At 34.8% G+C, this 25,807-nt stretch overlaps 1 protein-coding gene across 15 annotated transcripts in view; it reads left to right on the forward strand.

Moving 5' to 3' along the window:
- Nucleotides 1–25,807, forward strand: part of TFDP2 (transcription factor Dp-2) — a 182,297-nt gene that overhangs the window by 76,813 nt on the left and 79,677 nt on the right. For 2 of the 15 annotated variants that reach the window (XM_056807252.1, XM_056807246.1), the window contains exon 1: nt 16,521–16,658. The exons of 11 other annotated variants lie outside the window; for them this stretch is intronic. Coding sequence is in view for 1 of the 4 variants with exons in the window: in XM_056807246.1 (XP_056663224.1) it covers nt 16,655–16,658 (4 nt within the window). In the remaining 3 variants the exon portion in view is untranslated. Of the gene's footprint in view, nt 1–16,520; nt 16,659–17,032; nt 17,101–25,807 lie in introns of those variants that run through there. 2 more of the 15 variants (XM_056807253.1, XM_056807251.1) reach the window with 2 other exon arrangements.

The following is a 25,807-nucleotide window of genomic DNA, read 5'->3' on the forward strand; positions in this document are numbered from 1 at the left end:
ATACTGTATACTGTGTATTGGCTCTAAGGCAAAAGAGTGGTAAGGGCTAGGCAATGGGGGTTAAGTGTCTTGCCCAGCATTGCATAGCTGGGAAGTGTCTGAGGCCAGATTTGAACCTAGGACCTCCCATCTCTAGTTCTGGCTCTCAATCCATTGAGCCACCCAGCTGCCCCCCAGACACCATTGATTTTTAATGTCTCTCCCCTCTTTCTCCAGTTTTCTTCTACATCTCTACTTCTGGCTTCCTTCAAGTCTTAGCTGAAGAAGCACTTTCTGCAAGAAACCCTTCCCAGTCCTCCATAATACCCTTGATTACCTTCAGTTTATCCTGTGTGTCACTTTTCTTTTTTCAGGGGCATCACTATTATTGTTTGATTTTTCTCTCCCTTCTCAAAAAGAACAATACAAAGACCCAAATGTCTTATGTTGTAACAAGTAAATATAGCTAAATTAAATAAATATACACATAGGTCATATTAGAAGATCTTTGTCTCTTTCCACAACTATAATATATTGCCTCTCCATTAAGAAGTAGAAAGCATCATCAGTCTTTTGGAGTCTTGTTTGAAGTCTGCATACATAAGAGTTCTCAAGTCTTTCAAAGATATTTTTATTTAACATTTTGTAGTTACTGTATAAACTGTTTTTTCATATTCTACTTAATTCATTCTATATCATTTACTTATAGACCATTAATCTATTGGGGCATGACTTTTGCCCTTATATATTTTTTGGATTTTCTTCTATGTTGGATTTTTTCTGTCATTACCTCTTTTGCAGTTTTCTTGGCAAAGACATTGGAGTAGTTTGTCATTTCCTTTTCCAGCTCATTTTACAATTAAAACCCTTACCCTCAGTATAAATTTATACCCTCAGTATAAATTTTAAGACAAGAGTGACAAAAGCCACTTTTGTGATTTCTTAAGGTGCTATAATATCCAATTATATTTATATGCAATAATTTGTCCAACTTTTTCCTAGTTGCTAGACTTTTTTTGTTTCTAGTTACTTGTTGTAACAAAAGGTCTATAAATGTTTTTTGTACATATAGATGCTTTACTTCTTTGATTTCTATAGAGTATAAATTAAGTAATCATATCACTGGATCAAAGGGTATTTGGAATTTAGTGAGTTTTTGAATAGAGTTCCAATTTTTCTCCCATTATGGATGGTACAATCCACAGGTCTACCAACAGTGTCTTGTGCCCGTTTTCCCACAGCCTCTCCAACAATTGTAATTTTGCTTTTTTTATCATCAAAAATTGTTCAGTTTGTTGACACTAAAGATATAACATGTAACCTTTGAGTTTTAATTTATGTTTCTCTTATTGGTGATTATGAGCATTTTTTCATATTGCTCTTGATAATTTGCATTTCTTTGGACTACAGGCTATTTAAATCATTTTTAAGACAACAAAAATGTCACAGCTTTTTTTTATTTTTGTCTATACTTGAATCAATTCCCTATGTATCTTAAGAGAGCAAACTTTTATTAAAGAAGTTTGGTGTAAAAATTTTTGCCCCAGATTATTTGTTTATTTCTGATATCAAGTGCTTTGGTTTTGTTTGTACAAAAACTTGTTTGTTTTATATAATGAAAATTGTTCATTTTATCTCCTGTGATAAAAGATGTTTTCTTACTTGATATCCCTTGTTTATGATAATCCTTATTTATTCTTGACCCCACCAGGCAGAATTAGGAGCAATAGACAGAAGTAACAAAGAGGAAAATTTAAATTTTATATAATGAAAAGCTTCCTAACAATTAAAGCTCTGCCAAGTCGAGAGGGCTTCCTCTGAAGAATAACAGGTTCACCCTCATAGATTTTTAAACAGAAAAAAAATGAGTCTTTGTTGGATAGTAGAAGGGATTCTTTCTTGGTTCTGCATTGGACTGGCAGATGTGTGATAAGCCTATCATAAGGGTAAGACTGGTGTAATTTGTTGTTGTTTTTTTAATTTCTGACAAGTATATAAAAACTGTTTTCTCATTTAGGAGTTGTAAAGGGCTTATAGAAATACACAAACTTAAAAATTTAATTAAAAAAACCTCTACTTTTGATCATTCATTCACTTTGGCAGTTTGTGGTAGACCAAAAAAACCTCTCTGATTTTTTTGGGGGTGGGAGGGGGCCTCCATGTGGTCCATAGGCTTCATTTGTACCAAAATTCCATTGCTCTAGATCACTGATGACGAATCTTTATAGAGGGACGAGTGATGTCCTCAGATGCATGTGGAGAGGGGGAGGGGAGCAACCCAGCCCCGCATCCCTCTGGCTTTCTGTAACAAACTCTGGTGAACTCTGTGCTGGAACATGCCCACATAGAGGCTCCAAGTGCCCTCTTCTGGCATGCATGCCATAGGTTTGCCACCATGGCTCTAAACCCTTCATTCTCCTCTTTCCTGGACTTTTATGCTTTATTCTTTTGCAACTGGGGCCTCACCGATCAGTCTTTAGTAACTTTGAGCCCATGACATCACATACGAAAAACCTGTAGTCCTCATCTACATCAGGAAGCTGTCATGGTATGAAGAGTTAGGACCAGAATTGTCTCTCATGTTAATTAGGAAGTATTAATAGAGAACTGGTGAAGCAGCATGTGCTTCATGCAAAGGTTGCCTTTCTGCAAGACTAGGGATGATTTTTCTTTCTCATCTTGCCTTGGCATGAATACTATCATCTCTGAGGTTCTTTTAACCTCATTGGTTGTGATCTTTTTTTCTTTTTGCTTTTTCTGTTATGTTCTCACATCTGAGTTTTTCTTGTCTACCTTTATGTTTTCCGAGTTAAAACATAGGCCCAACTCATGTGGTTTGGAATAGGGGAAATGCAGATGGGGGTAAAGAGACCTATATATTGGTATAGTCTCTGCCAGTGACTTGCTATAAACCTTCCAGCAAGTCATTAAACTTTCTGATCCTGTTTGTTCATTTGTAAAATATTGGTAATGATCCTCATCTTACCTAATGCTTTGGGTTTTTTTTTGTAGATTAATGAAATATAGATGGGAACATGAATTAATAAGTGAAGCATAAATTGTGAATTAAGTAAAAATTGGCACATCATTGTAAAATTATTTACTTTCGTTTCTGTTAGATTTAATTCTAAAGTTTGGTCAGAGACCATACTTGATCTTAGAGTTCTGTAGATTTTTTTCTTCTGCAAAACAATATTTAATAGCAAAATGTTTATAGAAAAAGAACTTTCCTTATCTACTTGGCATATGTTGGACGTTCTTTAGTTAGAAGCATAAAACCCCATTGAATGATTCTTAATTGTTTTTAATTGACATTTTCATAGAAAACTTTCATGTCATTGATTCCCTATGTAGAAAAATCTCATCCTAGTATTTTCTCTGAATGATTTGGTTGTCAGTTTTATAAACTGATAATAGCATTACCAACTGTACATGAAAATTATGTGAGAGGTCACTTTGGAAGAGGAAAGCCTTGACATAAATTTTTTCAGCTTGGTTATTTAGGAGAAAAGATCACTAAAGAAGCCTACATTTGAAATCTACTGTAGCAATAGATTTCTGCAATAGAAACCTACTGTAGTAATTATACTACAGTAAATATAATATGTATATTTGGGTTGTTACTTAGGAGATTTTAGAAAAATATTTATCATTCCGGTCTAAAATTCTTGTATGAGTTTTTTCATATGGAAATGTTCCTTTTTATAAAGGATTTATTTATACCATTTGCTTTTCTCCCTTGTTTAAGTTTTGTTTTCAATTAGCTGCTATATTTAGCATTTTAAGTACTTTATAAGCATTATGTCTGACAGTCCATTATCAATCATCATCAATCATCAAATTGCATACCTTTATTTTGCCATTTTCCCTTCAACCATAAATTTCTTATAGAGAAAGGTGATAGAAATTAAATGTAATCAGGAAATAGGAAAAGTTTATAGATACTGGAAAAAAAGCAACCTGCCCTATTTTAATTTTTCCTTATTATCTTTTCCCTTACAGATTTATGAGTATGTGGAAAATAGCGTATGCTAAATATTCAATAAATATGTATTGATTATTTGATTGAATAAATCAATTGATGAATTTGTTATAAGGTCTATAGATATTTAATACTTAAGGGAGATATAGTAATTATGCCACAATAAATATAATATGTATATTTTAAAATCTTTACCTTCTGTCTTAGAATAGATTCTGTCTCAGAATAAATATTAAGTATTGATTTGAAGACAGAAGAATGGTAAGGATTAGTCAGTAGGGATTAAGTGATTTGCCTGGGCTCACACAACTAGGAAGAATCTGAGTTCAGATTTGAACCCATGTCCTCTCAGTTTCAGACCTGGCCCTCTTCCACTGTGTTCCCTAATTTCCCCCAGTGAATAGAATTTTTTTGTCAAGTATTTTGCAAACTTTTAAATGTAATTTGTTTTTTTATAATGTTAATATTTATTGTTTCAAAGTACATGGAAATAAAGAAATTGGAACCAGGTACAAAGTGGCTACATAGTACTTCTATATCCCATGGAGATGCTAAGATTAGAAGATCTAAGCTATAGATAAGCCAACAGGTCTTCTGTGTAGTGGTTTGTTTTAGTTTCAGCAATACTATAGAAATTCTTATAGGAATTAAATTACTGAGGGCTTTGGGAACAGTCCAGTACTAGTCTTTTGATGCTCCTAGGGAAATAGCCTTCCTGGCAGCCAGGATATTTGTGTATAATCTCCCTTTACTTTGACCATGTTGCTATTTATTCACTCATCAACTTAAAAAGCCATAGTCGTTTTCTGTTTATCAAGATAAAAATTACATACATCCAGGTTACTTCTCACAATATTCTTTCCCGTTAATGGGTCATTTTTCTTTTGCTGTTCTTGTTATCAAATGAAATGTACAGAACAAACATTCCTTTTCCTTCAGAGAATTCCTTGAAATTCCATGTTTACCATCTTCAATGTGATTTACTCACTAACATGTTGTGAAGAAATTCACTTTATAAAAATATTTACCACTTGTCTGTAATGCAAATATTTTAATTGGGGGCTGACCATACATAGTTACAGAATTTCCATCTGTGTTGAAAATTCTGCCATGGCTTCTACATTTGATAGTCTTCACTCTAGATCAGTGATGGCAAACCTTTTGGAACTTTTTAGGGATCCCATGCCATGCCCCACCTACTTACCCCTGACAGTGTGCCCTGCCCTGGCCCCATTGCACACCATGTGTTCTGGGGCAGGGCCAGGCTCCCAGCTGGCCAAACCAGGGGCCTGCGCATGCCCACAGGGAGGTCTCTGCCTGCCATCTTTGGCACGCATGCCATAGGTTCACTATCATGGCTCTAGACAAGAAAGCAGAGGATGTGCACGCTTACTTTCTTTGTATTATTAACATAATTTAATTTGACTATGTAGTTCATTGCTACATAAGAGGGATATAATAGTTACATGTTACCAAGTGTTTATGCCCAGTGATTTGCAAATCTTAAAATGTAAGTTGTTACTATTGTTCATGTGCACATGGGCCCTTAAATAAATGAGCACACTACTCAGTGTTTTTCCCAGTCATGACTGTGTCTACTTTGCTATCTCTACACTAATTTCTCTCCTTTTCTCCCTTTAGGATTCCCTACAAGGGAGATAAAACATGGCTAATTGAATAATTTACTCTTAGAAATATAAAGATCTTTCATAGATATCTAATCAAAGACTTCTCATTTTATAAATAAATATTAAATTCACTCAATTAATTAATGACAAACCTTGAAGAAAAGACTGGATCTTCATGTGCCCAGTCCACAGTTCTTTGTATTCTAACATGTCAGAGTACCTCCTCTTGGAATCTATGTACAAATATATAATATGTAATTTAGCTAATAATTTATGAACTAATTAAAATGAAAAAATAATTTTAAAATTACTCATTTTTATTGGCTGCACTCTTTGGATTCCACTCCACCATCATCATAGTGCTAAGGTTCCTCCATCCCCCAATACCTTTCCACCCTCTACTATTTAACTTCCTTCCGTCTTTCCTTTTTGGTATCCTTAACACTTAGCTTAGTATTTGGCACATAGTAGACACTTAATAAATGTTCATTGTCTTATACTCCATTTCTCAAAAGCTAATTTCAGAGGGAGGAATTTATTTTTGGCAGATTAATTGACTTTCATTATATCTATATCTGATGATCAGGTCTTGCCATTTATCAGCCAGGGATTAACATCTCACCTTTGTCACTTTCTACCTTTGTGACTTGTCCAGTCACCTAATTTTCTTGAGTTTTAGTTTCCTCATGTAAAATGAAGGTTTTGTATTAAGTGGTCTTTAGGGTTCCCCTCAAGGTACTTCTAAATCTGTGATCCAAAGCCAGTGTAGTCCAAGACTTTATATTTCTTTAGTGCAGGAAGCCTTTTAGCTGAAGCAAATAAGAGATCATTTATATGTAACTCTTGTAAGTTATGATCTTAGAATATTTTTTGAAACTCAAAGAAATTTAATATAGTCCTAAAACTTACAAAGATCTGTCAGAATTTGAATCCAATACTTTTAAACTCTTAAGTCCAACCTTATTTGTTATATCACACTACCTTTCAGTCAAATAGGTAATTGTTTTAAATCAGATAGGAGTCATAAATATGGCTAGGATACACTACTTGAAGTCAATAAACATTTTATTCAGCCCGTATTCTGTGCTAAAGTATTAAGCTAAATGCTAGGGATACAATGACAAAAATGAAGCAGTCTATAGCCTCAAAGAGCTTTTTCTGTTGAGAAAGATCTCATGTACAGATACAAGTTGGGTATTTTTTTTGGGGGGGGGAACATAACCTTGGTTTTAAAATGTTTTAGGTTTTCTGTAGTTCAGGGAAAGCAGTAATCAGTTATCAGGAGTTTCATGGAGGACATAGAACTTGAAGTGGGTCTTGAAGGATGAATAAAATGTGGGTATATAGAAAGAAACATAATTTTAGAGTTGGAAGGATTGCAGAGATAATATAGACCAACCTTCAGTAAGCAGGGACTCACTAGATCAGGATGTAGCCCATTCTACTTTGGAATAGCTTTGAGAGGAAATTTTTAACCTTGAACCTTTAATTGCTTTTTTGTATCTTCTCCTTTTGCTTCTAATTCTTCCCTTAACTGTCAGTTAGAGTAAATTTTATCTCCTCTTGGCAGCCTTTCAAAAACTTCTAGAGTCACGGTCAGCCCAAGTCTTTTCTAGGCCAAATACCTCTTTCAGATAGCACAAATTTAAGGGTCTTCAATGTCCTTGTTCTTCTCCTCCAGAAATTTTCCAGCTTTTTAATGTCCTTCCTAAAATGTGATACCTAGAACTAGATGCAATGTTCCAGATGTGATCTGGGGGCAGAGTATAATGGGATTATCACCTCTTTAGACCAGGATACTTCCCCCTCTCTTAATGTAGCCCAATATTGCATTAGCTTTTTTGTCTGCAATATCACACTTTTTTTTTTTTAAACCCTTACCTTCCATCTTGGAGTCAATACTGTGTATTGGCTCCAAGGCAGAAGAGTGGTAAGGGCTAGGCAATGGGGGTTAAGTGACTTGCCCAAGGTCACACAGCTGGGAAGTGTCTGAGGCCAGATTTGAATCTTGGACCTCCCATCTCTAGGCCTGACTCTCAATCCACTGAGCCACCCAGCTGCCCCACCATATCACACATTTGTGGTTTTTCAGATGAATTTTTCTTGAGGTTGGTCTCCCTCACCTTGTTATTTGTGAAGCTGATTTTTTTAAACCGCAACAAAAAAAAAATTTACATTTACATTTATCTATATAAAATGTATTCTTGTTAGTTTGGGAAAATGGTAAAAAAAAAGGTAAAAAAAATCCCAAGTGTGACATCAAATATGCTGCCTTTCCCTCTTAACTTTATTGCCATATGCACATTTGATAAGCATGCCATCTATAATTTTATTCAATGTCATTGTTAAAAATGTTATAGACACCACAAGACCAAACACAAATTTATGGGATACTCCTCTGGAGACTGCCTTCTCAAGGGGCATTAATCATTACTTTTTGAGTGGGAAATTCATCCTGTGTCAGTTCTGTCTGATAGTATAATTGTTTATCTGCATCTGTCCTTTTTAAAACCTTCCATAAAATTAGTGTGAGAAACTTTATCAAATACTTTGTTAAAATCTGGAAATCTATATGATTTCCCTGATCTGTTCATGTAATAACTTACCATAAAAGGAGAGCTTTTCCTGATGAACTCATTCTTTCTCTTTGAGTAACAGTGTGAAAAGATCATCAACTATCCTTTTAAATTATCTTCTAAGATTTTCCCAAGATTTCAAGTTAAGCATAGAGGCTTAAAAGTTTGTAAATTCCATTTTATAACATATTTTTAAAAATTAATCACATGTTCTCTGGCAGTCCTTTAAACTTTCTCATTCACTATGATCTTCTGAAAATTCACTGCAACCATACCTAATAGTTCTGTTTCTATTCTAGAATGAAACGATGATTTAAATTGTTAAAGTCAGACAGGTAGGTATGTCCTTGCTGTAGATATATTTGGATATCAGATCCCTCTTAGCTGTTTTTGTTTAGTCCTTTCCAGTCCAAAGAGTATTCTTTCAGGCAGAAGGGGAAAAAACTGAAGAAAAACTGAATTTGAAAGCTCTACCTTTTCTTAATTATAGTTCAGTGCTTAACATAAAGCCTGGCACATGGTAGGTGTTTAAGGAATGTTGATTAACTGACATCCATCATCTCTCTATCCACTGCCCCCTCTCTGCAAGGTGGCTGAACGATAAAAGCAAGAGGTCCTTCACACTTGGATACTTAGCTTTCTTTTCTTAACCTGGCTTTTGCATTTCTAGTATTAGTCTTACAATACTATACTATGCTTTAAAGAAAAAAAAATTCTTAACCTTTTGCCTTAGAATCAATTCTATATATTGGTTCTAAGGCAGAAGAACTGTAAGGGCTAGGTAAAGGGGGTTAAGTGACTTGCCCAGGGTCACCAAGCTAGGAAGTGTCTGAGGCCAGATTTGGACCTAGGTCTGGCTCTCGATCCTCTGAGCTACCTAACTGCTCCCCATGCAGTGCTTTTGTATTTATGCTTTGTTACTTTTCTTTACTTTAATCTTGTTGATTGGTCAGTTTTGGTCTCTTTGTACACCTACCCTTCTTACTCATCAGAATCTTTTCTACTCATATTTTCAGTATTTCATATTAGAGCATTTGCTCTTCATCAGTCTTATCAATAAGTGTTTAGGTACCTATTATACTCCAGGCACTGTGAGGAAATAAATACAAAGAATGCAACAATCCCTGCTCACAACGTGCTTACTTTCTAATGGGAAAATACCAAGTATATACTGAATAAACATACCTATAATAATAGCTGCACCTAAAATAATACCTATAATATGCATATATGAGGTAAATATAGGGTAGTTCAGGAAAGAGGGCGTGAGCACTGAGGAGGATAAAAGGCCTCAGAATATAGGAGGTGTTGCTTAAGCTGTGTCCTGAAAGAAGTGAGGAATTCTGTGAAACAAAGATGAGGTTAAGAGTATATCCCAGACATGGAGGACAGCTAATGTGTTAGGATAGAGACGGGATGAGTGCCATTTATGAGGGACAGAGAGGATTACATTACATTTTGGCTAAAATGCTAAGTACCAGAAGGAGAAATACAGGTTGGGGCCAAGTTGTGAAAGGCTTTTAAAGCTAAACAAAAGAGTTTGCATTTTATTTTAGAGAGAACATGGAGCCACCATTGTTTGTTAATTAAGAAATGACATGGTCAAATTTGTGATTGAGGCAGGCAGCTAGTGTAGCTCAGTAGCTTGAGAGCCATGCCCAAAGATAGGAGGTCTTGGGTTCAAATCTGGCCTCAGGTATTTCCTAGCTGTGTGACCCTGGCTGAGTCACTTAATCCCCATTGCCTAGCCCTTACAGCTCTTCTGCCTTGGAACCAACTCACAGTATTGATTCTAAGACAGAAGGTTTTTTTTTTCTTTTTTAGAATTTGTGCTTAAAGAAAATCAATTTGTCAACTATGTAGAGGAGAGATGGGAACAAGGAATGGCTAGAGGAAAGGAGACCAATTAGAAGAAGACCATTGCAATAATCTAGGTAAGAGGTTGTGACCTCAATTAAAGTGGTGACTGTGAATATAGAGAAGAGATTGGATGGGAGAGATGTGCATGTAGAAGAAGGGGCTAACAAATGAATGACTTAGTGGAGTAAGGGAGAAGAAAGAGATAAGAATTGACACTTAAGTTTACAGACTTGAGAGACAGAAAAATAGTAGCACTTTTAGTAGAAACAGGGAAATTTCAAAGAAGGTTGGGTTTAGTGGGGAAAGGTGATGAGTTCTCTTTTGGATATATCCAGCTTGAGACATTATGAGGTATGCAGTTTGAAATGTCTAAAAGGCATTTTAAAGCTCTGATTAAACAGGGGCTTAATCAAGAGTTATGTGCAAAGATAGGATGACTAAATTCATGGGAGATGATGAGATTAAGAGAGAAAGTAGAGAGAAAAAAGAAGGGCTCCAGGAGAATGCCTTGGGGATCACTCAGTTATGGAGTTTGTTATGGCCAATGGAGTTAGAGAGGTAGGAGGAGAACCTGGAGAGAGCAGTATCATTAAATCCCAGAGAGGAAACACTGTCCTGAGTAGAAGAAGGTGGTCAGTAATACCAAAAGCAACAGAAACTAAAGTAGGGAAGGGGGAAGAAAGAAGAATTTCTTAAGCTGCTATGTGCCAGGTACTATGCTAGGAGCTTTATAAATATTTCATTCAATTCTTGCAACACTGTAAGGTAGGTGCTATTGTGAACCTTATTTTAGAGGGAGAGAACTGAGACAGACAGAGATCAGTGATGTGCCCAGAGTCACACCACTATTAACTATCTGAGGAGACATTTAAACTCCTGCCCAAAGCCCTATCCACTGCACCATCTAGCTGCAAGATCAGGGAATTGGATCATTAAGAGATGATGGTAACTTGGAGAGTGAGAGAAAGCTTTTCAGTTGAATGATGAAGATCCTGGCCCAATTACAAATGGTTGAGGGGTGAGAGAAGATAGACAGCTTTTTTAGGAGTTTGAGAAAGAGAAGGAAAATATAGGATGATAGTTTAAGAGGATGGTTGAGTCCAATGAAGGTTTTTTTAATGAATGATGGAGAGTTGGGCCTATTTGAATGCAGTAATAAGTAAGGAATAAGTTGATAGAGGTTGAGAATTAGAGATGACAGTGATTAAAGGAACAATCTGTAGAAAAAGAGGGGAGACAGTGGGAAAGGACATTATGTAAAGGTCTTGACCTTGACAAGCAGATGGACCACCTTAATATCAGAGACTGCATTTCCATTTGTAGGATTTTTCATCCATGACAACCTACCTAGCCTTTCTTTGAACCCCTTGAAATCTGCTTTTCTAAATCTTCAAGAATCATGGAAAAAAAAATGCGAAGGAAGGAGGACTTGCAGTCCCAGATCTCAAACTATACTATAAAGCAGTGGTCATCAAAACAATTTTGTACTGGCTAAGAGACAGAAAGGAAAATCAGTGGAATAGACTTGGGGTAAATGACCTCAGCAAGACAGTCTATGACAAACCCAAAGACCCCAGTTTTTGGGACAAAAATCCAGTATTCGATAAAAAACTGCTGGGAAAATTGGAAGACAGTGTGGGAGAGATTAGGTCTGGATCAACACCTCACACCCTACACCAAGATAAACTAAGAATGGATGAATGACTTGAACATAAAGAAGGAAACTATAAATTATGTGAACACAGAATAGTATACATGTCAGACCTTTGGGAAGGGAAAGATTTTAAAACCAAGCAAGACTTAGAAAGAGTCACAAAATGTAAAATCAATAATTTTGACTACTTCAAATTAAAAAGTTTTTGTACAAACAAGACCAATGTAACTAAAATCATAAGGGAAGCAACAAATTGGGATACAATCTTCATAACAAAAATCTCTGACAAAGGTCTAATTACTCAAATTTACAAAGAGCTAAATCAATTGTACAAAAAATCAAGCTATTCTCCAATTGATAAATGGGCAAGGGACATGAATAGGCCGTTTTAAAGAAATCAAAACTATTAATAAGCACATGAAAAAGTGCTCTAAATCTCTTATAATCAGAGAGATGCAAATCAAAACAACTCTGAGGTACCACCTCACACCTAGCAGATTGGCTAACAAGACAGCAAAAGAAAGTAATGAATGCTGGAGGGGGATGTGGCAAAGTAGGGACATTAATTCATTGCTGGTGGAGTTGTGAATTGATCCAACCATTCTGGAGGGCAATTTGGAACTATGCCCAAAGGGTGATAAAAGACCCTTTGATCCAGCCATAGCACTGCTGGGTTTGTACCCCAAAGAGATAATAAGGAAAAAGACTTGTACAAGAATATTCATAGCTGCGCTCTTTGTGGTGGCCAAAAATTGGAAAATGAGGGGATGCCCTTCAGTTGGGGAATGGCTGAGCAAATTGTAGTATCTTTTGGTGATGGAATACTATTGTGCTAAAAGGAATAATAAAGTGGAGGAACTCCATGGAGACTGGAACAACCTCCAGGAAGTGATGCAGAGCGAGAGGAGCAGAATTAGGAAAACATACACAGAGATTGATACACTGTGGTACAATCGAATGTTTGTACCACTTCTCCATTAGGGCCAATGCAATGTCCCTGAACAATCTGCAGGGATCAATGAGAAAAAACACTATCCACAAGCAGAGGAAAAACTGTGGAGGAAAAGCAACTGCTTGATTACAGAGGTTGAGGGGATATGACTGAGGAGAGACTCTAAATGAACACCCTGATGCAAATACCAACAACATGGAAATGGGTTCGAATCAAGGACACATGTGATACCCAGTGGAATCGCGAGTCGGTTATGGGAGAGGTGGGAGGAGGGGGGCGGAAAAGAAAATGATCTTTGTTTCCAATGAATAATGTTTGAAAATGACCAAATAAAATAATGTTTAAAAAAAAATCTTCAAGGATAAAATGGTATAAATCACACTTAGTCATAAGGTATGATTTTTGGATAAATTACTTAGTCTGTTTGATATGATTTTGATTAAAAGTTGGCAAAATACAGCACACATTCCTATTAAAAACATTAGAAAGCACGAGAATCAGTGGAACCTTTTAAAAAATAAGTAGTACCCACCTAAGTCAATAGTAAGCATTATCTGTAATAAAGATAAGATACTAAGATCAGGAGTGAAGAAGGATGTCCATTATCACCAGTGTTATTTAATACTGTATTAGAAGTACTAATTATATAGCAATAAGACAAGAAAACATAAATTGAAGGAGTAAAAATAGGCAACGAAGAAACAAAATTATTATTCTATTACTAATAAAAAGAGAAACAAAATTAAAAGACTTTAGAACTTGGGCAATGCAGTGATCACTTCAGAATCAAATTGGAGGGTGAAACATGCTTCCTCATCTCTTGCCAGAGATATGTAATAAAAGTAAATGTAAAGTATACACATTTTAAAATCTATTTTTCCTTATTATTTAGGATAGGTTCTACTGGGGAGAAAAAGTCATTGGGAAAGACTAAAAATTAATAAGACTTTTCAGAATTAGAGGAGAAGATTGATCAGGCAAAGGAGTTTTAAATGAACAGTATCATGTCAGCCTTTCAGCAACTGCAACCGTTTAGAATATATAATCCTGAGTGCAGAATATATTAGATTCCATTGTTAATGGCCACACATTTTTCTACTTTGTAACCTATTTCAAAAGTTTACTTTTGTATTAGTTTACAACCTATTTGAGGACAGGGTTTTTCTCAATCCTCATGCTCCTTGGTGTCCCTTCAACCTTTGACTCTGAGAATCATTTTTTTCCTTTGTATTCTCTCTAGATTTTGGGATACCTCTCTTTCCTGATTTCCTTCCTACTTCTGATTGCTCATTTTCTTTTGCTTTTGTTGAATCCTCCTCCAGATCATGCCCTCTAAGTGTAGCTAAAGCTGAAAGGGGTCTTAGAAGCCATATTAGAAATACTCTCATTTTACAGTTGAGGAAGCTGTGGTTCTGAGAAATTATGTGATTTGGCCACAATCATATAGAGCTAGTAATTGTTAGCATCATGGTTTGGACTCTGGCTTTTCTACCTTCAAGTCTAGCACTTTAACTCCATTATACTTTGCTGTTTCTTAAGTAGAAAAATTGTCTTGAGGGATGATTAGAGTTGGATTGAAAGAGTGAAACTTAAAATGTTAGTAGAAATTACTGTGAGATAGTTCTCAATATACAAAGAAACTTCTTTTTATTGATGACCAAGAAGTGGAAGGGATTAATTAGCCTAAGGTGCACATGTGTGTGTGTATGTGTGCATGTGTCTGTCAGTCTTTTGGTCTGTGACTGTGACTGTATAGCGTCATTAGTGCCCAGTCACTAGTAGTGTCATGGATGTTGTTATACTTGGGACTCATATTTTGGGTAGGAGTTAGGCTGGAAGATTGAACCCTGAGACCTCAAAAAATATGGTTAAGGCAAAATAATAAAGAAGCAAAGTAGAACAGAAGCAATTGGGCCCTATGTGCCTTTATTTTCTTGCTTACTGACTTGCGTTGGTCTATTTTAAGCTACACAAAATGAATAAAAGCTATGTTAGTGGCGCACAGGAAAAAGATCAGCCAGAGAAATTCCCTTTGGCTGCTTACCATTGTAAAAATAAATTGGTGAGTTATAAAAATAAAATATTTAGATGGAAAAACTGTTCAATATAGGTTCAAAACTTCCAAAACTATTTGGATAGTTTTGATACATGTAATCAAAAGTATCCTTAGTGATGAAGTGAAGCTTAAATGTGAACTTCCCTTCAGGGCCAGGTGCAAGGATGCTAAAGAGACTTATAAAAATAAAATTTTATTGAAATATATAAGGATAAAGATGGATTTCTAACTCTGAGAGATTCTAAATCCACCCAAATAAACTCCCAGGTTCTGCAAGGAACCACTTCTCCTGTGTTTCACAGGCTACACTAATTCTTCCTGATCTGACTAACCCAAATTTATACTCTCTAAATAAGAACTACCACTATTATCCTCATAATTCTTAACTTCACCTTCAAATTATAAAATAACAAGGGCTAGCTGGTTGAGTCTCAACAAGAATCAAGTTAGAACTCTGATCCTTAACAGACTCAGAGTCCAAACCAAAGACCATGTTTTTCTTTGGTCTTCTCAGATATAAACCAATCTATAAAAACCACAATAGCTATTCACTAGTGTTTCCCAAGTTGGGAAAGGAAAACACTGAGCTCCTTCAGATCTTTCCCTCAGACAGAGAGAGAGGAAAAGATGTTACATCCTCCAGCCCTGAGAGAGTCTCTGAAAGTGTGTCTGCCAGCTGCCCAGGATCAGTCCCCAACTGCTAGAGAGAGTAATTGACATAGAAAAACTGCTATAACTGTCACATCTGAAATCAACGCACTCTCTCAGCTCTGCTTCACACTCCAGTTCTTTCTCAAACCAGCACTCTACTTCTTATCCTTAAACTAATAAAACAATACTTATTTTCTAATATCCTTACTCCATGGCCAGTGCAAAAATGTTTTTCAGAGGACTATATTTTATATCTATATCTAGTTAAGAAGGGATAAATACCCGTGTTCTATTAGAGTAGTACTTTCTAGGAACTTTCAAAGGCCAGATATTGAAATTTATGACCTGGTAAGATCTCTTTGATCTATAAAATTCCTGAGTTTTTAGTTGTAAGTTCACACTGCTTAGTAACATCCTAATTATTTAATTAAAATATTATTAGCAAAAAGTTATCTCTTCCTTTCTCTTACTTTTTGCATGCCTGCCATCTCTTCCTGTATTTATGTAATGAAGAGAGGGGGGTAGTTTATAAATATTGCCAATTTTACAATATGGTTCTCTGATTTTGAAAAGAAGAAATCATGAAAAGGACCTTAAGAGATCAACCTGATGGTCAATTTTTGTTCAGTACATAGCCAGAAAACTAAGATCAGTAATGGTTGTATATTTATAATTAAGGACATACTCAACATATAGAAAAACAAAATAATAGATGTATGAAATATTAATTGGTGTTCTGATTCTCCCCCTGACAGATTATATTATTCTCTCCTTCTTAGTGGACAATTTTCATAACTGCTGTGGCCAAAAAAATTAATTACTTGATTGCCAAGTTTTTGGTAATGACCTCGAACTCAGGCTAGTCATTGGACAGTAAACATATAGTATGTTACTGGAGTCAGTTGATCTTCGTAGGACAAGTCAGAGCTGGCAATGTCTTTTAGAACCTAGTAGAAATTGAGGCAGATAGACAAACTAAAGAATTTGGAGCTTATGTTGTAGTCCCATGGAAAAGAGGGGGGAAAAGAGCACAAGTAAGCTGTTCATAGTTGATATCAGAAATGAACATGTTTGTTATTTTGGCATAGAAGCAATGCATGCTATCTCAAAGGGGCAGGATCAAAAACATTTTTTTTTTAAAGCAAGAAAGCTAGGCAGTTTTTTAGGCTCAGAAAGTGCCAGGCTTCTAAAGTAGTTTTTCATGGTTTCTGTATGTTTCATTGAGTAACCCTTTGCTTTCAAGTTGCATCAAGGTTTCCTGCTTTGAGTTCATCTCTGAACCAATGAATATCCTGGCATGAATAATAACAATCTTCATGAGTAAGTTTAATCTATAGATTTTAGTGCTGTGCTGTTGATATTCAAGTAATTTTAAAATAATGTTGGCCACATTTTAAGTATGTTGATTGTATTTTTAATATAATTAGTCATTTTAGTCACTATTTAGGAAAGGAGAAGTCTAAATGGAAACAGCTGAAATTGGGGGCCCAGATATTATAATGCCTATTCTCAGAAGAACGTTATGTTCATATCATCACTGGTTAGGAGTTTTATCATTGTTGGAAAGTGTTTACAGATTTTTGTGAAATATAGCTAATATTTCCCTTGAGCATCTTTTTGGTATTCTTGTGAAGTATTTTAAATGGATCTCTTCTGAACTCGATTGCTTAAGTCTGACATAGTCTCAAGTTTCCACTGAATGGTAACAAAGACTGTAGAGTGTTGTTGGTACTGCAGTGAGAGGCATGCTTCCTTAGAACAGGTAAGAGAGCATTTTGTTTCACACTGCTGGTTAAGTTCTTGATATGGTTTTGTATATATTCTTTAATAAACAACAGCTTTAAACTGGTGAATTGGCAGTAGCATACTGAATTCAAGACATTCCTAAATGTTGCAGTCAGGGAAACTACAGTGTATTGGGAGTTGGGGGAGGGGTAGGGGAGACTTGGCTTTAGTTTGTCACTCTCATACTTGATAAATTAATAAAAAAGAAATCTTAGAAATATTTCTTAGCCTAAATATATGACAGTTTGGCAATGGAATAATTAAATAATAATTCATGTGATTATTGGTTGGGAAAACAATCCAAATTGTTATATCATACAGTTTTTACTTTCATTTCTTTCTAATAGTTAATAAAATGAACTTTGCCCCTCGCAGGGGGCAAGTTTCTGTTTAAACTTTTTAATTGCAAAGGATAAAATGTGTTTTTTGATGGTCACTGGAAATAAATTTGATACTTTAAAAATATTTCAGCATTTATAGATGTTTCATTACCATTTTGTAGTACAATTTTCTTAAAAGTGTTTGTGCTTTGAAAATGTCAGCTGTATTCTAATGAAGCTTAGGCATTGTTTGCTCATAAAGGGGCTGGTGCATTCCACAGCTTTATGGTTTATTATGAGGCACAGTGTGAGAGTGTGGGTGGCACCATTTGGTGTCTGCCTCTTGGGCCAGTGACTCCCATTATGTTAGTTTTGGATTGGCAAAGAAAATAAAGCAAACAAGGTCCTATATAGACCTAGACCTTGTGAACAAAAATGTCAACTGTGAACATTTTTTAAGACATAAAGCCTGAATGTATGACAATTTAAATGAGTTGGCCATTTGAAGAATACTTTTAAAGTCCATATTTTAGGAGCAAATAGTATTCTGGCAGCCACATCACTTGCTCTTCAATATAATGTATGACTTGTTGGACAACTGAACTTTTTAGATGAATGTTTATTGAGAAATCAGCTCTTTATTGATCAGCATAATAAAATTTGAACTAAATTAGTACATTTAAAAAAAGCATTTATTTTAAGGAATGTAGCCACTGAGGTTAAAGCCCTTTCAGTTAGGAAAGCCCTGATGGGGAAAAAGCAACAGATGTTTCTCTTCTGTTACAATTGGGGTTGTTTCATTCAAAACTCACAGCATCTTATGTGGAGAATGAGGGTGGATAATAAATCTGACTTAATGAGTTTCTTAAGCTTAACAGAACCATTTAAAAATTATTTTACTTACTAAAATTGAAATTTTTCTTAGGTAAATTTTGAGTAATTTATTTGCAAATGGATTTTCTTTCCAGAATAATGAATATATACTTATTAAAATTATAGCTTTTTAGTTGAATTTTAGTAAATATTGGATAAAAATGGATACAGTGAGACATAGGCTTATTCCAAGAATCTTTGAGTAAACCTGTCAATGTTAGTAGAGATGCTATTAGCTTGCCTCTGGAAAGAGAGTCAGTGAGATAGTTGGATGCTAAGATGATGGCAAGAGAGAAATTGGAAGTCATAGGAACAGAAAGAAGGATTTTAGAGGCAATATATGATAAAAACATAAAATAAGATTTATATTGGAATTAGGGATTAAAGAAAATGTTAAAATTCCCTTTTCCTACAGTAAAATAAAGAGAAATATGCTGTTGTAAAACATCCTGAAGCTTTAATTTTTAGAGGTTTGTTGTTGAAGAAGCAACATTATATATAATGTACACCAGATACTACATTAATATTTACCAAATTATTGATTATTAAACATTATACTTTAAACTTAGCCATTTATTTACCAATAAAAAACCTAGGAATTTTCTATATTATGATTCATAATTCAATATTTCTGTTCAGCATTTGTTCGTGTGCCTTACATATTGCAGTTTGTATGAATTTTAACATTCTTAGAAAAAGAATCAATGGTAGGGGGGGACAACACACAGGAAATGTCAAAGGCTCCATTTCCAGAGATATTTTTTCAACCTATATTATTGCATTTGAGAACTTTAACCATTTTTTGGCTTTGATCATTGTTTTAGCTAAAATTCAGGTATTTAAATAAAATTATATAAATTATATAAAATTCAATATTTTTAAGTTTTAATTTTTTAAAAGAAAAGTAACATCATAGCTTTCTTGGGAGAAACATAAAGATATGGCACATACAGTTTAAGATATTTTAAAATATTGCTGTATTTTAAACACACTGATTGTTATAAGTTTTGATCAAATAATATACTGTTTAGGGTAGAACAGAAAGCCTTAAAAAATGGAGGAAGTAAAGCTTTTCTATTTTATTTCTTTTCTTCTTACAGATACTTTTCATTGTTAAGATTAAAGGCTTAAAATGTTAGCTTTGGATCCAGGGACCTTAGAAATGATTTATTGCAACTCCATAATTTCATATTACTATTCTTAGAACTCAAGGTTCTTTGGTAGACTTAGTTTTGATTTCAATTTCCCCCTTAATTTGAGCCCTTTGGTGGTCCTAAATGATGCATAATTATTCCATTTTCAAAAGAGTTAATTTAAAATTTGTTTTATCTTTAAAAATGATCTAGAATAAAAACAGTTTTGAAATGTATTTCTTTTGACATCACCTCCTTTTGATATCCCTAGTAATATACACTTTTGCTGTTTGAGTACATTACTGTCATTTATGTTTATAAGTACAGACATTATAATATTAGAAAACAATTCCAGCAACAATATAAAGAACTGAGAATATTTAAATTTCAATTTAGCAAAACATTAATTTATTATGGCAGTTGTCAAAACATTTTTTTACTCTTTAGAAGAGGATTTTTATGACAGTTGTATTTTAGACAGTGTTCATGTATATTTCATTCCTTCTCCCAAAACATGATTTCATTGCTATCTCACTGAGGTTAAATAGATAGCAGCCTCTTCACACAATGATAATAGATGGTTTTGATGAGTTACCCTGGCCAAAAAACATTCACCACCTGGTGGCTAACCCTCTTGGGAAGAGGCTTGTGGCTCTGTAGAGCAGTACAGAAGTGATATTAGCTCTGAGTAGGTTGGAACAGCAGATTGTGATCTTGTTTTTGTATTTATGTTATATTTGGCATATATGAAATTTTAATCAATTCCTTGTATTTTGTACATATTTTGAATTAAGTTATGCATTCATTCTACTTCCCTCTGTACACTAGAAGCTATTTGAAAGGAAATGACTCTATATTTTTGTATTTCTAGGATCTGGCTTAATATATATCAGTTGATTAATCTATTGGGTATTTTTTTTTAATTCAAAAAACATTAAGTACTGCTATGTTCAAGAAGACTGCTAAGTGTCAGCAATAGAGATAAAAATGATATGGTTTCTGCTCAGAGAGTGTACAAAAATAGTCTTATATTTTTTCCTCTTGTTTTAAATAGGGTATCATTTGGGGGGGGCATTTTTTGGGAAGCTCTAAATTTCTCCTTGTTCCAGTCTGTATTTCATTTAACTGTCAAAATGATCTTCCTAAAGCCCAGGCATGACCACATCATTCTTATTCAGGGAACTCCAGTACCTCCCTGTTATTTTCAGTATCCAATAGAAAACTCTTTGTTGCTTTTAAAGATCTTCATTATCTGGCCCGTTTGCCTTTATTAGTCTTCTTATACCTCAGTGCTCTGTGCTCTGGTGACAGTGATCGTTTGCTGTTCCTTTCCCATGAAGACTTCCATTGACTGTCCCCTATGCCTGAAATCTTCTTTGTCCTCATCTCCATCTTCTTCCTGGTTCTTCATCCTGGTACTTCCCTTCTGTTGTCATTGTTTTTCAGTTGTGTCTGACTCTGTGACTCTGAGCTCTTCTTGGCAAAGATACTGGAGGGGATCTTGCCATTTCTTTTTCCAGCTCATTTTACAGATGAGAAAACTGAGGCAAATAAAGTTAAGTGACTTGCCTAGGGTCACACTGCTAAGTGTTTGACTGCAGATTTGAACTCAAGAATCAAGGAGTCTTCCTGTCTCCAGGCCTGGCACTTTAGTCACGGTGCCCCTTCCCACTATGTGCCCAGGCAGAGGAGAGCCTTAGTTAATGCTAATTGATTCAATGTCTTAAGCAAGATGGTTTTTCATATCATGTTCAAATTTGGAATAATTGCACTTTCTGGGGACTTGTCTAGTTGAGTGGATTTTTATTCTTTTTTATGAACATGTATTAAGAGAATGAATTAGGCCTAGAAGCTTAGATGTGGACCCCATGAGTTGTAACTGCTGGTTATCATCATCAGCTGAGTATTCCTGATGTCCAGGAGTGTCCACCCCATTGTCTTCAGGGTAGCTATATTCTTGGCATTCTAAATTATAATTCCTAATGAGCTTTCCTATGGAAAGGTTATGTCACTGTTGCTTAGATAGAGTTGGAAAGTACTAACTGTAAAAGTGTTACAAAATAGATTTGTGAGTTACCCTGGGAATCTTTTTATAGAATTTAAAAATAGATTTTTAGAGAGCAGTACAGTGCAGAGAGCCTAGTATCTGAGGGCTGAGGTTCAGATTCTGACTCTGCCACTTAATAACTAGAGGAGTTTAAGCAAACCATTTTATCTCTTTAGGCCTCAGTTTATTATTAGTTTATTAATGGAGTGGATTATAGGATCTCTAGGGTCTCATCCAGCTCTAAGCATTTGATCCTATGAACTTCTCAGTAAAGTGGGATATGTTTGTTTTAATTATTATTCTTGATGCTTCCATCCGTTGTGGTAGGAAGCTTGCCTCCTCTTGTTTATTTCCCTGACAGCAACATGAACAATTTATGTTTATGAAACTTTTAAGATACTTGATTGAATTCTGTTGGAGCACAAAGGGTTGTTTTTGTCCACATTAAGGTATAAGTGAGATTTTTAACTATTCTCAGTCTTACTTGCAAATTCATATGGAATTATATATAACGCTTAATGATGATGACTTTGTTATTAGTTGTAGGGGGGAAAAGCCATTCTGTAGCCTTAATTCTTCTGTAGAGCCTCTTGTCTTCATCTTGAGGGTTTTAAAGTTTAAATCCATTTTTGGAATTCTTCTTCTTCTTTTCATCTATACTACTCATCAACTTGAGTATTTTTCTGTAAATATTGGGGAAATATAATGCCCATGAATAGACTATCTCTAACATGGCTAAGGGTAGTTTCCCCATGGAGGAACTGTGGTATTTTTCACATGAGTGATTTCTAAAGCTAAGTCCTCTGTGTCTGTTGATAAGAGTCAATTCTGATCCCTCTAGTCTCACCCAACCCTCTTGATCTACTCTGACCATGCAGACTGTTGGTGGGTGATAACGTTCTCTGTTTTCTGCTTAGCAGCCTTTTTCTGTGCCTAGACAATTGCATGTGTTCTATTTGGCAAACATACCTCTTGCTGTTGTTTATTAATTGTTCACAATATGCTACACATGATATACAACATTCTGGGCTATAGAGCATAGTTTTATCTGAGGAACTCAAGAAAAAAGAAGGGCAAATATAGTTCTTGCTCTTTTCTAAATAGGACCTTTAGAGTGGGGTGAAGTTTAACAGTGTGTAACTGACTGTTCTATGAATAAACATCTTTTTATGCCTTTAATTTGAGTAGGTTTCCCGAAGGAAGTAAATTTTTGGACAGAAGTGAGCAGGAGGAGGCAATGACTTAAGAGAATTCAGTGTCAGATTGCTTTAGTCATAAGGAAGAGACAGACAGTAATTATGAATGTATGAGATAGATTGCACTGACATGGGAAAACTTGAATGAAGACAGATGGAAATGGGAATGAGAAAGCTGTGAAATGAAATGCTTATGTAGGAAAATAAAAATTTTAAATGACATAAAGGCAGACATCATCTGATGATAGTGGAAGAAGCAAAGATAATAATTATATTTTAGTGCAGAAAGTCAAAAGAGTATTTCAATAAGTGATATGGTCCAAGTCACAAATGAAAGATTTTGGCACGACCTCTTTGGACAGATGGAAGGAAATGAGACTCTGGAAATGAAAAGACCCAAATTAAAAATATTATAATAATCCATGTATGATCTTGAAGAGCTGGAAGGGACCTTAGAAATCCTTTCTTCCAGCCCCTTCATTTTATAGATGAGTAAACTGAGACCTTGAGAAGCAAAGAGATTTGTCCAGGGTTGTGAAATCTCAGGTATGTAGGCAAAGAAAATTTTTATCTTTGTTTAAATATGAGAAGAATGAAAAATTTTAGGACATATAATATTTTATATAATTACAAACTAACATCAACAAACACATAAATATATGAAAAAGTCTGGGAAATGGGGGTTCTTTATGAAATTATGAATCCAATATACAGTGCTTGTTTCTTAAAGTGTATGTTAACTTTAATGTGATAATGCTTATTATTGCCTAGTTGTCTGTGTCCCCTTTCTGAACTTTCTTCTACTGTCTTCTATGTGTTTTTAATGATTTAAAGGTTTTTTTAGAAAAATGTTTTTTTATTCATGTTTGCAAAACTGAGTGCAAAGGACTTTAGATTGTAGTCAATGTAAGGTGTTAATTTTGGCATCTTGCTAAAAATGAAAAGCTTGAAGCAGAAACTAGAAAAGCTATTCTGAAGAAATATGCTCATCAAAGTCATGGGAAAAGTTAGTATATTCTATGCAAGAAATGTTGGGGAAAATAGCATAGGAATTCATTCAAGGTAGGGGTTCTATCACTCCAAATTCAAACACCCTAAGTACTTGAAGGTACTAGGAGTCCTGTATACCTTATAGTAGTAATAGATTACCAGGACTTTGCTTCCATACCTGTAATATGCAGAAGCCTGTCTCACTCTCCTCTTGAACCCTTTTCTTTACACTTTGGAATCTTAACAGCCTTCAGTTCCATAAAAGAGCTAACCAAAGACTTATTAAGCCTTAAACTATAACCAGAGACTAAAGACCTTTTTCTTGGGGTAATTCCCATTGCTCCTAGGCTATTAAAACTTTTGAAAGAGCTAAAAATAAGCCCCTTCATAAGCAAGATCTCTTAAGATAAATCTTCTGACTTCTAGGCATTCTCAATTGTTTCTCTGTGATTTTCTGGGTAACTTATCCTAGCCTTGCACTAGAATGTGTTCTAATAACATAGAACTGTATAGATAAAATCCTAAGAATTTATTTTGTAGAATGTTAAAAAACCAAAACAAACGAAGCTGGAGAGAACTTAGTGATCATGTATAATTAGATGGTGTTCTCAAAGATGAAACTTGAAGGGTTAGAATAATTAGCTGTAAAAATTGAGTGAATGTTTTAATTGTTATTTTTTAGAATGAAAGACTCAAATATGTTGATATATAGAAAAGAAGGGGTTAGAACTTTTGAAAAGTCATTTATCTTCTTTGCTTTCCCAGGAAGTGAATAGCTGGTTACCTAGTTAGTATTGAGTAATAGAATTTGTTTTTCTAGACTATATAGTTTATGCTGCCAGAATGATGAATTCCCAGCAAGGGTTAGAGTCTATCAAATGAGAACTAGGGAAAGCATGTTTGGCAGGAGACTCATCGATCTGGTCAAAATAACTTTAAATCGAAATTAAGAGAGAGGCAGAAAAAATGTCAAGATAAAGCTAATATTAGATAGTATCAGAGGGCAACAGGTATGAATGACAGAGAAAGATTAATAGTTGAGGATGATAACCAGTTTAATTCCCCAGAGAAAGCAGCAGGGAAGAGTATTAGGAATAATGTTTAGAACTTCGTATTTGTATATTTTATTGTTATTGTTACTGTTCAGTATTTTCCAGCCACATCCAACTCTTTGTGACTCCATTTGGGGGTATTCTTGGCAAATATGTTGGAATGGTTTGACATTTTCTTCTCCATATCATTTTATAGTTAAGGAACTGAGTCAAATAGAGTTAAGTGACTTGTCCAGAGACACACAGCTAGGAAGTGTCTGAGGCCAGACAGAGCCATCAGACTTCAGGCCTGACATTCTCTCCACTGTGTCATCTAGTTGCCCTGTATTAATACGTGGTATTGACAAATGTTAATGCGGTGCAATGGAAAAATTTACATTGGTCAGAAGGAACATAAAGAAAGGACAAGTAAGTAACACTGAATGTCAAGAAGACCAATGTTGACATCTACCAACCTGCCTAGTGAATGAGCAGAAGCCTAGTGGTGAATCTTTAGGTGAGAATAGAGAGGAATAAAAATTATATTTTTATGAGTGTGACCTGTAGATTGACTTCAACATTTACAGGAAGGGTACTGATATTTTTAAAATACGGAATGCAAAACTTGGACAATGGAAATATTTAGTGATAGAAGACTTTAGTTGTCCCAACATTTGTTGGACTTCTGCTTCTACTAAAAACAGTTTCTATATTATAGTCTTGATTTTTCTTGCTGACAATTTTGTTTTACAGAAAAAAAAAATAGAAATCCATGAGTGAAACTATTCTTTGGACCTAATTTAAAAATTTTTGGGGAATAGCCACTGTCATTTCACATATGAAGCCTTTAAGAGAATTTGGAGCGTAGTAAAATTATCAAATGATTCTATATTTAGAGTAGAGAGAAGCTTTAATGGATCATAAAGAAAGTCATGAATTTAGAACAAGAAATGAACTCAAAAAGTTCAATTCCTTCATTTTACAGATAAGGAAACTAAAGGTCAGATACATGAAATAACTTGATACACTAATATTTGGCATGGGCGGGATTTTAATCCAATTCATTTAATTTCAAATCCAGATTAGATTTTGGG

The sequence above is a fragment of the Monodelphis domestica genome, chromosome 8, assembly GCF_027887165.1.
Source record: "Monodelphis domestica isolate mMonDom1 chromosome 8, mMonDom1.pri, whole genome shotgun sequence".
Classification (NCBI taxonomy): domain Eukaryota; kingdom Metazoa; phylum Chordata; class Mammalia; order Didelphimorphia; family Didelphidae; genus Monodelphis; species Monodelphis domestica.